Genomic DNA, 11,158 nt, shown 5'->3' on the forward strand with positions numbered 1-11,158 from the left:
ATGCTTGAATATTTTCTGTAGTTTCTTTTGCTGATGATTTCTAGTGTTTCATTGTGATTTTGAAAATTAAGTTATTTTAATTGCTTGTATTATTTAAGGTTTTCTTTAGACACTAAAATGACATCTACTCTGGCGAAAATTCTCTGAGCTATTTACAGGAATGTGTGGAAGAAGGGATAGAATATTCTGTAGATGTCTGTTAGTCCTTTTAGTCGATAGTGTCATTTAATTATGAAGTGTCCTTGTTTTTTAGCATAAATTAAAAGTAAAAATAAAAGTACTTTATTATTTTCTATTAGATTATTTTATTCCTTTCATTTTTATTGAAACTTCTAGTCTATTTCTAATTGTCCATGCTTGTATCTTAATATCTTAATTATCCATTTTCTTCTTTATCAGTAGCTAGAACCAAACCACACTTGTACTTCTGAAAGACAGAAAATGTTAGCTGATTTTACTTCTGTGTTAATTTTTTTTTTATTTTTAAGAAGTTGTACAAAGGAGTTGCTATTTAACAAAGCAGTTTGTGAATGTGGTACATTTTTATCAATGACACCCCTTCAACATTCTCATCTATCCTTCCCAACCTTCTCTTACTTTTCTTAGTTTTGTAGTCTTTATTACATGCTTGACTGCATTCTCTCCCTTTTCTTCTCATTAAACACTGAATTTTGTGAGAAACACTAAATTTTGTGGGAAACCCCAAAGTCCTCTAATAATATATTGAGTTTTAGTGGTATTGAACTGGTGTTTGAATGCAGAACCCTGTTTTTGCTACATAGATGTATCTACCACTTGAGGCACATCTTCACCAACTCCTTCTTTTTCCTCCTTGTATTATTATGTTGTTTACCTTTGCTTTTAGAATGATTATTAGCATTTCCACCTGGTACATCTGATGCTACATTAAATACTCTTCATTTATGTTGTATTCCTAAATTTCTTTTGACCCCTTTCCTCGGTAAGACATCTTCCTTATGCCTACCTCTTCATTTTGATTCCTTCCTGTTGGGTTGAGTACAGCTTTGGATTAATTGCTCTTAAGAGCACAGGTACAGGGGCTGGGAAGGTGGCTCAGTGGTAGAGCGCTTGCCTTGCATGCTTGAGGCCCTGGGTTCGATTCCTCAGCCCCACATAAGCAAAAAGAAAAAAGCCGGACGTGGCGCTGTGGCTCAAGTGGTAGAGTGCTAGCCTTGAGCTGAAGAGCTGAGGGACAGCGCCCAGGCCCAGAGTTCAGGCCCCACGACCGGACCAAAAAAAAGAGCGCAGGTACATGGCTCAACTACATGTTGAAGTAGCTGTCTGTTGCTTCCAAATAGGAACATAACTTTTTCTGTCTACAAGGCTAATAAGTTACAATCTTTATCCTGTAAACTGTACAGACAGCTTTATATAGGCACTCTTTAACAATAACCATGAGCCTGTCACATATGGTTCTGTATTGTCACCCTGTTAGGCAAGTTCACATTTATTATAACACTTCTTTGTTTCCCAGAGACTCAACTGGTGTGTGCGATCAGAGAGGGCTTATAGTGAGGGACTAGAATTCCTGGGGGAGATAATTCACCTCTTGGGCCAGCTTGGTCCCTGATCCATCGCCTTAGCATGCGAAGCCAGGATAACGATAGTAGGAAATAGGCAGTAGGCAGTAGGAGAGAGGAGATGTAGGGGAAGTAGGCAGTAGAGAGAAGATGTAGGGAAGATTAGAATTGGAAATTCCCTGTATCTCAAGTTAACAGTATTCTTCCATGAGCAGCTTTGCCACTGCCGCTGTTCTTCTCATTTCACAGTCTTGGGCACAGGCTATAAGGGCATTGTCTTGGAGTTTGTTCCACTCGGAGTGGAATTTTGATCCCTTGTTGGAAGCCTCAGCAGGGTAATGGTGCATTGTTTCCAGCTATGTGATAAAATAGTCATTACTTCCCAGTCATTATGCAGGCTCTCCCTCTTTGGATTAATGGGAAAAGCCCAGTCTTTAGGGTGTTTTTATTTGAAATAGGTTTTACTAAAACACCTTACCTGTAAGGTTCACTTGCAACCCTAAGTGGAAACCTTTACATACTAGACATCGGTCTCAAGAGATGACGATTAAAAGACAAAGACCCATTTACTGCCCATGTTCATCTCTGATGTCTCTGATTTCATTGCTGTGGGGAACAGGTCTGGCTAAGGTATGATGACAATTTGTTCATGGAAGAACTGACATCTGAAAGCAGCTCCCTTCTACCACATGTACACTAGTTGAGGCTTCAAGTCTAATTCTACCATAGTGTCAGAGTTAGAACTGTATGCCCAAGGGAAATATTATTGTTTTCCACATATATTATGGCTATGAAAGTGAAAACACATGAAACAGAAATGTTAAGATTTCAGATATTAGTAAAAACATCATTTTGTTATAAAACTGCTCAAGAATTTCCTTTTAAATGGATACTTACATTTAAATTGATTCTTATAGAGGCCTTTGCTTTTCAGTTAAACTCATCTGTGTTAGAGAAACAATATGTGATTGATTTCATTTTTATTAATTTTTACAACAGTGATCCCAAGAAGATTTTACGTTTCATTATGACATCCCTACCTTTTCGGTATGTGAGATTCTAGAAATACAAGCAATGAAATAATGTGTATGTCATTTAGTATCAATATTTGTAATGGCAATGCATCTGAAAAAGTCAAAATGGAACAAAAAGAATTTTCACTGTCAAGGTGTTGCAAAATACTCCATTTGTTTCTTCTTAATAGAATCTTATTTTGAAAAATTGGCTTAAGGTAGACATTTAAACTTGCAAAAAAGTGACATTTGTCTAAGTAATAGTATATTGACACACATTTTCTATTTATGCAAATAAAAATAAAGTAGGCATTATAAGGTTTTGAAAGCATGGAGTGCATTCTATCAAGCACCTTATACACGTAATTACTCAATTCTGGAGACGTGTTACTTAGGCTACTTCTCTACATGAGAGAATGGTTTATACTATGACTCATAGTAAACTTTCATATTTTGAGTTACAATTGTAACAAAATACTTCAAAATCTATTCAATTTATCTTTATAAAAGAAAAATCTTTCCAGTCAAAGTGGACCTGGTGTTTTAGTAGTATTGGGGCCCTTGTGCTTGCTGCGCAGGCACACCCAGCTTGTGTTCTGATGTACCTACATAATTGGTTTGGTGGGAATATCATTCACTTCTGTTGGGTAAAAATGGAGTCATATTTTGAGATTCTACTACACTATAATTTTTCCTACCACTGACATTTTCATATCTGATGAAAGGCTTTAATGAGGGTTTTACTAAGAAGAAAAACCCTCATTGTCTTTATTTCAGAATTCTTGGAATTTTGCTGTTTTTAACTGACCTAGTGTTGATGGTTGTGGATATTTTAGTTTCTCAGAGCGAAGATTATATTCCATTCCAATACAGAGTGACATCATTAGGAATTAGCCTATTTTTCCTTATTGAAGTTCTCCTTCAAATATACGTAGACGGGTAAGTTTTATTCTTTTTTTGAGCCTAAGTCCACATTGTGCTGTTATGAGAAGTGTGCTAAGCTCCTGAGCCAACTAGCTCAAGCTTTTTTTTTCTTTAATCATGTACATTAAACTCCTCTTAAACTCTCTATTAAACAACTTGCTTTACCTCTACAAAAAAAGGGGGGAGCCTAAGATAATGAGCATGTCAACACAACCAGATGTGTAACTCTTCATCAAAATAATTCTTGAAGCCAGGCACGGGTGGCTCATGCCTGTAAACCTAGGACTCAGGAGGCTGAGATCTGAGGTTCACAGTTCAAAGCCAGCCCAGGCAGAAAACCAGTCAATCACTAGAAAACCAAAGTGCTTCTGTGGCTCAAGCAGTAGAGTGCTCACCTTGAGCTGAAGAGTGCAGGGACAGCACTCAAGCCCAGAGTTCAAGCCCCATGACCTACCAATAATAATAATAATAATAATAATTCTTGAAGTTATGGGCCACAGATAAAGGTCAGTCCAAACCCAATTTTTCATTGACTGGCTTAAATTACTTTTATATTACAGCTGACACTCCCACAATGTATTCTTAGAATACATCCACTGCTTACAGGGATTTCAGAAAAGGGCTTGGCAGAGTATGGGAAGGGATGGGAAGGGGAAACAAAGAGGAGGCAACAATGCTTGAAAAGAAAAGTACTCGTTATCTTGCTCATATAATTGTAACTCCTCTGTACAATAGTATATATAATAAAATATATATATATGATAAAATATATATGTAATAAAAGAAGTAAAAAATAGAAAAGGACTAGGCAATTAATGTGTTGACATATATGCTAAGAAGAGGAACATGTGAAGTCTAAATATTAGTACTTTGATTATTACTTGTGAAAGACCCCCGACTTCGGGTGTCCCCCAAATCAGGACCTCCCTGCCCCAAGCACCAGTCAGACGACACCAGATGCAAAAGCAAGAGGGTTTTATTTGGGCATGCCCAGGTTCTCAGGTGCACGTGACCTCGAGATCCTCAAGGTTCGGGTCAGTGGCTGGGAACCCCGAGCAGTCCCGGGGATGGTCCTCAGTCCGTTACAGTAGAGCCCGCGCTTTTTCAGCCAGTAAATTTAAAGTGCTACAACCTGGTCTGCACGCAGGCAGCCAATCCTTTTAAAACAAATCATATGTTTGGGCCAATCACTGTTCGAGGGGGTCCCTGGGTGTACGCCCTTGGTATGAGGAAGTGACCTTTGTCCCAGTCAGCGCCTGTTGTTCACTCACACCAGGGGGCTGACTGCAGGGTGGGACTAGTTAGTAGGGTGTGGGCTTATTGATTAACTGGTGAGGTTAGTTATCAAAAGGGGGAGTGTGGGGGTAATATAATTTTCTTAGCAAAGCATGTTACAGAAGCCAGAAATAGCTTGGTTAGATATAAAACTCTGTTCCCCTAAAAAAAAAAAGGAGGCTCAGGGCCTGGTTGGTTAGGGAGGGGGTCTTTCACTTGAATCTCAACTAAGATTTGATGGTATGGGCTGGGAATGTGGCTCAGTGGTAGAGCACTTGCCTTGCATGCATGAGACCCTGGGTTTGATTCCTCAGCACCACATAAGCAAAAAAGAAAAAAGCCAGCAGTGGCACTGTGTCTCAAGTGGTAGAGCACTAGCCTTGAGCTGAAGAGCCGAGGGACAGCGCCCAGGCCCAGAGTTCAAGCCCCACGACTGGACCCCTCCCCCCCAAAAAAAAAGATTTGGTGGTATATGAAATACTAGATACTAGATCATAAATAGTCATTCATTCAAATGGTCATTCAAACAAAAACTTTTGATGAGGTCTGGAGGTGATGTGAGGAATGCTTATCTCATTAGTGAAATGTGGTAGGAAGAAAGTGATATTTTTTCCTTTTCATCTTGCTGGTTTTCTGAGAAGGTGGGTGGGTCAGACAAGCCTTACAGCTGGGCTGCTATGGGAGTCAGGGACTGGATCTCCTGGCCTCCCTTTCTCCAGAGCACTTCAGGCAGTTTGTGTTCTTTCCTGATGACTTTTTATCCTCCTTCTTTTGAGCTTAGGAGAGTTTACTGCTAGGTTAGTGAGAGCCTGAAAAAGGTTTTCCTTTCCCAAAAGCCTAGTCCTCACCTCTGCAGAAGCCAATGTTGGAAAGGAGCATGTGGTGGATAGAAGTCTGTCTTTGTCCCAGGAAGGAATCAGCAGCCCCTTGGGATTCCAGTGTGGGTTCAAAATAGCACTTCCTACCCCTGTCATAAGCTCCTCGTACATTCTTAGTCCATTTCTCTAAGGATGTGACCTACTGAGCTGCTTGTTTAAGAGCTATACACTACCACTTTTCTTCTCCCATCTACATTGGAGAAGGCAGTGCATGCCTCTTGCCAAGCAGTTTGGTTATATCTCTTATTTACTAAGTTTAAATTGCTGTCTTAATCTGCAAATATGTAATTTTGCACATGTGATAGATACAAATATTAAATAGTAAAGTTAATAAAATTTGTTTAAATTAGTTCTAAAGTTAATTTAATATATAGTAAGTGTAAATTTACTACTTGAGAACTTTCCTTAATACTGTATTTTCCCCTAGTCTAGTCTAGACAATGCATTTTAAATAATCCATTAAAGTACAATTTCAAATAACTTGTGCTCCTCTTGAAGGTAATCATTTTTATTATCTTTTACAGGAAAAAGCATTATTTTCTGATACGTTTAACATCTTAGACACACTGATCGTTGGTGTCACTTTCTGCACTGATATTACATATATGTTTCTGGACTTTAAAAATTTTAAAGACATGTCACGGTATGAAATATGACCTATCTGTAGTTTTCTTTTATCCATTCTTTTATTTTTTTCATATTCTATGGCTTGAATCTTGTATAGTGAACTGATGCTGCTTAGTCTCTGTATCAAATAAGCTTTTCGAAGATAAAATATTTAGGAATGGTGACGTGGGTTGATTAATAAAGTGCTTATTTAGCAAGTACAAAGACCTAAGTTCAAATCCCAGTACCACAAAAAAGAAGAAAGAAAAAAGTGAAAATATTGTTACATTCTCATATCTTGAACACTACAAGATGATGGCCTTTAAGGCCAGTAAAAAGTATATATATTTACATACCCTTACTTGGATACAGGAAATGGAACATCTAATGAAGAAATTTTAATTTTGTAATATTTTGAACTTCTCCCTAAATCTCCATTTGAAGTCCTACCAATCTAGGTTTTTTCCTATAATCATAACAGTATTGAGCCTGTGTAAAGTCTGAGTGACTCCAGTCATAATTCTCTAAAAAAAACCAGCAAATAGAAACCAAGAAAGTGACATGCACTACAACCCAGTGGAAAAATTTTGCAATGTCATTTTGGTTGAAATGGAGAATGTTAAGGCAAAGTTAAAGCAGTAAAGGATTAGAAAGTATAATGTGTTTGAAGGCTTTGTGTCTGTGTATGTGTCTCTCTATCTCTGTCTATATCTCTATCTCTAAATGAATGTAGATGCTAGGGGCTTTTAGGTGCATTTATTAGAAGTCAAATAAGTAGATTCTTCCTTACCTTCATTTCCCAGGGCTTCAGTTTGGTTCCCAAGTAAATGTATAATGTGGTAGACTTTTGGAGCTTGAAAATCACCCTAGTCAATATAGTCCTCCAATAGGCAACCTTACCCTCACTTGAGAACTTGCTATCATGCAAGAAAACACCTCAGGCTCCCCCTAGACTTGCAACTTGTGTTTAACAACTTTGTCCAGATGACTTGTTTTTACATATCTACACCAGCAGTTCTCTGCTATGGTGTTTCTGATGGGAGGAGAATCACTAGCCAGTAAGTTTGGGAGGTAGTCTAGTCTGTTGCCTGCCTGATAAGCCCATAGTGGATATAGTGAACCTCTGTTACCAAAAAGAGTAACACCCATGGACAAAACCCTGTTCATTTGGGGAGCAAATGAAAAGTACTGCCCTGAAACCAAAATGTTTAGTCTACCGATTCTAATAAACTTATATTTCTCAACCTTATCATTATTGACATTTTAGATTAGATAATTATTTACTGGGGCAAGGTGGAAGGAAGGAACATTCTAAAATTCTCTCAGAATACCCATTCTTTGTGGGGTGTCTAGAAGCATTTCTAGTCTCCATCACTAGATCTGACTGTGACATCCAAAAGTATATCCACATGTTACCAAATACCTTCTGGGGTTAGGGGTATAGCTGACAGATAGAACATTAGTGCAGCATGCACAAGGCCCTGGGGTTGAAGGTTTAGTATACCCACTATACATTTTAATATCCACACTGATAAATTCTTTTATTTTTGAACCAAAAAGGATATTTTCAAATTTATCTCAAATTTATCTATAAATTTAGAGTGATAGCAATCTTGCGACCTCTGCAGCTCATCACGCTTTTAAGACTGCTTCATCTAGTAAATCAGAGGAGACACCTTGAAGAAGATACTAGAAGAAGGCTGGTAAGTGGATAAAGCATGTTTTATCGTACCATGAAATACTTGTAGGAGTTGTAGATAGCAATATAAATTCTTTGTGTTTGATTTATATTTATAATATTTATTTACTATATATATTTTCTTTTTTCAACTCCCAGATCTCAGGAGATACAGAAAGATAAAGCAAGGATAGACTTACCCTAAACTTGACCTACATTACTGGTTTGTGAAACTTAACTGTTGATTTACTATATTAATTACAGTTCTGGGTTTTGACGCTAACCTTAATTTCACATTTTCCTGGTGGGTAATATTCTTTTTGGTTTTTCCAAACCAAAGTATGTATATCTAAGTCACATTGATTTGTTTTTGTTTTGTTTCTTTTTTGTGGTACTGGGAATGAACTCAGACCATCGTGCTTGTTAGGGACGTGCTCTACCATTTGAGCCACACCACTAGCCCCTTTTTGTTGGCTATTTTCAAGATAGGATCTTGCTTTACGCCCCAGCTGTCCTGGGCTACAGTTCTTCTACTTGTGCTTACCCACGTCACTGGGGATGATGGGGGTATACCACTGCATTAAGCCATGAATTGAGATGAAGTCTTGCCATGGTCCCCTAACCTATGCCACCTAGGTTCCCTAGGTTCCCTAGCTAGGTTCTCAAGGTTGAGCTACCATGCCCAGCTTTTCTTTTTCTCTTTCTACTTATCTGTCTTTCTTATTTGCTTTCTTCCTTTTTAATTATTTCTCCTTACTACCTCCCCTTCTTTCTTTTCTTCTTTCCTCCTCCTCCCTTCCTTCTCTTTCCTCTGTCCCTCCATCCTACTTCTGCTTTTTATCTCCCTTTTATCTCCCTTTTATCTCTCTGTCTTGCTTGCTTGCTTGCTTGCTTTTTCCTTGCTTTCTTGCTTACTCTCCCACCATAATCTTTGAAAGTACTCTATCTGTGATGGCATATGCTGTATGTTAGGTTAACATATGGATAGATTACCTTTGGTAATCTCATATCATTTCAAATGAAGACTTGTTGGCTGGGATGGATTTTTCAGGTGGCTCCATTGGAATTTCATTTAGACTTAATTTGGTTTGGGTAAATATCTCAAGGATCCAAGAAAGACCTTTTATCTTCCTAAAACCTAGAGAATGAGGTCACTACTCTGTAGGTTTCAAGTTTTCTGAGCCAAGAGGACTAGAAAGCACTAAGCACCAATTAAACCCTAAAGAACACCATGCCAAAGAAAGGTTGGACAAATGGGATTGCATAAGGTTGCAGAGCTTCTGCAGGGCAAATGACATAGCTAGCAAGATCAATAGAAAGCCCACCGATTGGGAGAAGATCTTTACTAGCCATACAACGGACAAGGGTCTCATATCTAAAATATACTTGGAACTCAAAAAATTAAACCACCCAACAACAAATCCTCAAAGAAACAACTGCCCAATAAATAAGTGGGCGAAAGACTTAAAGAGAAGCTTCTCTGAAGAAGAAAGAAGGATGGCCAATAGACACATGAAGAAATGTTCAACATCCCTAGCCATAAAAGAAATGCAAATCAAAACAACATTGAGATATCACCTCACTCCAGTTAGAACAGCAAAAATCAAGAACTCTAAACAACAACAGATGCTGGAGGGGATGTGGACAGAAAGGAACCTTACTTCATTGTTGGTGGGAATGTAAACTTGTTCGACCACTTTGGAAAGCAGTATGGAGGTTCCTCAAAAGACTTCACATAGATCTCCCCTATGATCCAGCAATCCCACTTTTGGGCATTTACCCAAATGTATACAAACAAGACCACACTAAAGCTACTAGCACAACTATGTTTATTGCAGCATTATTTACCATAGCTAAGATATGGAACCAACCCAGAAGCCCCTCAGTAGATGAATGGATCAAGAAAATGTGGTATATATACACAATGGAATTCTATGCCTCCATCAGAAAGAATGACATTTCCCCATTTGTTAGGAAATGGAAAGGCTTGGAAAAAATTATATTAAGTGAAGTAAGCCAGGCCCAAAGAAGCATAGGTCCCATGGTTTCCCTTATTTGCAATATCTAGTATAGGTATGAGTCAAGCGGAAAAGGTCAGCTAATGTGATGTTAGGAAAATGAACCCTTAAATATGTATTTTAATGTTTTCGTTTCTTTCATGCATGTGTTTCTAACGCATTTATAAGATTATTTGTTGCTTTGTATGTCCCTCCCCCACAGTGTAACCCCCGCTTTCACTTTATCTGATGTCAGTATAACATGTGGAGGAGATGGGGACAAACAAGTCGTTTAAGGATTCAGGTGGACCTGTTGCAACAAGGAGAATTACAAAATGTCATGTCAAAGCAAGCTTTACAATGTCGGTGTGGGGGGGGGGGGAGGGGGGTATGATTCGGTGGGGGGGAGGGGGGAGGCTGGGAAGGGAGGTAAAGGGTAAACAAAGGAGGAGGCTGCAATGCTTGGTAAGAAATGTATGCATTATCCTGCCAATGTAATTGTAACCCCTCTGTACAGTATGCTCTCAAATAAAATAAAATAAAATTAAAAAAAAAAAGAACACCATGCCAGTTTAACTAGTATTCTGTTGCATAATTATTATTATTTTTTTGTCTGTTGTGGGTCTTGAACTTGGCCCTAAGCTCTTCAGCTCAAAGCTAGCTCTCTAACACTTGAGCCACAGTGCCACTTCCAGCTTTTTCTGCTTATGTGGTGCTGATGAATTGAACCTAGGGCCTCATGCCTACAAGGTAAGCACTCTACCACTGAGCCATCTTCTCGGCCATTCTATTGCATAATTTAATATATTATCTTGGTTATCCTAGCAATGTATCACTATTCCTGTCAGTTTCTATATCTAGTTCTATTCTCTTTCTGAAAAAAAATTGGTTATATGTAGAATACTTTTTATATATTTCCCATCTGATGACAGTTATAACATAATCATTTTGACTTTCAGAGCGTATTATTTCCATATCATTTCCTGCGTCTCTACAACAGTCACTCTATAGGAACTCCATAGAGGTAAGCATATTCATATAACCAGCAATAATTTGTCACTGCACACTGTAGACTCAAGCTTCAGATTGACCTAGAGAGGCAGTATTCACAGATTTATTCTTTCAGGTGAAAAATCTTAATAGCATGGTACCAACTTGCTTGTGTTTGTGACAGACTACTCCAAAAGTTACTTGATTTGTAACAGCTACCATTTATTTAGCTCAAGATGCTGTGGTTTGTAAATTT

At 38.2% G+C, this 11,158-nt stretch overlaps 1 protein-coding gene and 1 long non-coding RNA gene across 7 annotated transcripts in view; one reads left to right on the forward strand and one right to left on the reverse strand.

Moving 5' to 3' along the window:
• LOC138814074 (phosphatidylinositol 3,4,5-trisphosphate 3-phosphatase TPTE2-like) overlaps positions 1–11,158 on the forward strand; it is a 56,841-nt gene that overhangs the window by 42,429 nt on the left and 3,254 nt on the right. For 4 of the 6 annotated variants that reach the window (XM_070002888.1, XM_070002893.1, XM_070002891.1 and 1 more), the window contains 5 exons: positions 2,541–2,588; positions 3,332–3,493; positions 6,156–6,274; positions 7,838–7,940; positions 8,075–10,273. In XM_070002888.1, coding sequence (XP_069858989.1) covers positions 2,541–2,588; positions 3,332–3,493; positions 6,156–6,192 — 247 coding nt within the window. In that variant the 3' untranslated portion in view covers positions 6,193–6,274; positions 7,838–7,940; positions 8,075–10,273. Of the gene's footprint in view, positions 1–2,540; positions 2,589–3,331; positions 3,494–6,155; positions 6,275–7,837; positions 7,941–8,074; positions 10,274–10,871; positions 10,937–11,158 lie in introns of those variants that run through there. The other 2 variants (XM_070002892.1, XM_070002894.1) reach the window with 2 other exon arrangements.
• On the reverse strand, positions 289–7,303 carry LOC138814076 (uncharacterized). The gene is made up of 3 exons (XR_011367896.1): positions 7,028–7,303; positions 2,439–2,485; positions 289–427 (listed from the first exon to the last, which is right to left on the reverse strand). It is a non-coding gene; the product is annotated as an uncharacterized lncRNA (long non-coding RNA).

This window comes from Dipodomys merriami, unplaced genomic scaffold, assembly GCF_024711535.1.
Source record: "Dipodomys merriami isolate MVZ:Mamm:240054 unplaced genomic scaffold, mDipMer1.0.p SCAF_6, whole genome shotgun sequence".
Lineage (NCBI taxonomy): Eukaryota > Metazoa > Chordata > Mammalia > Rodentia > Heteromyidae > Dipodomys > Dipodomys merriami.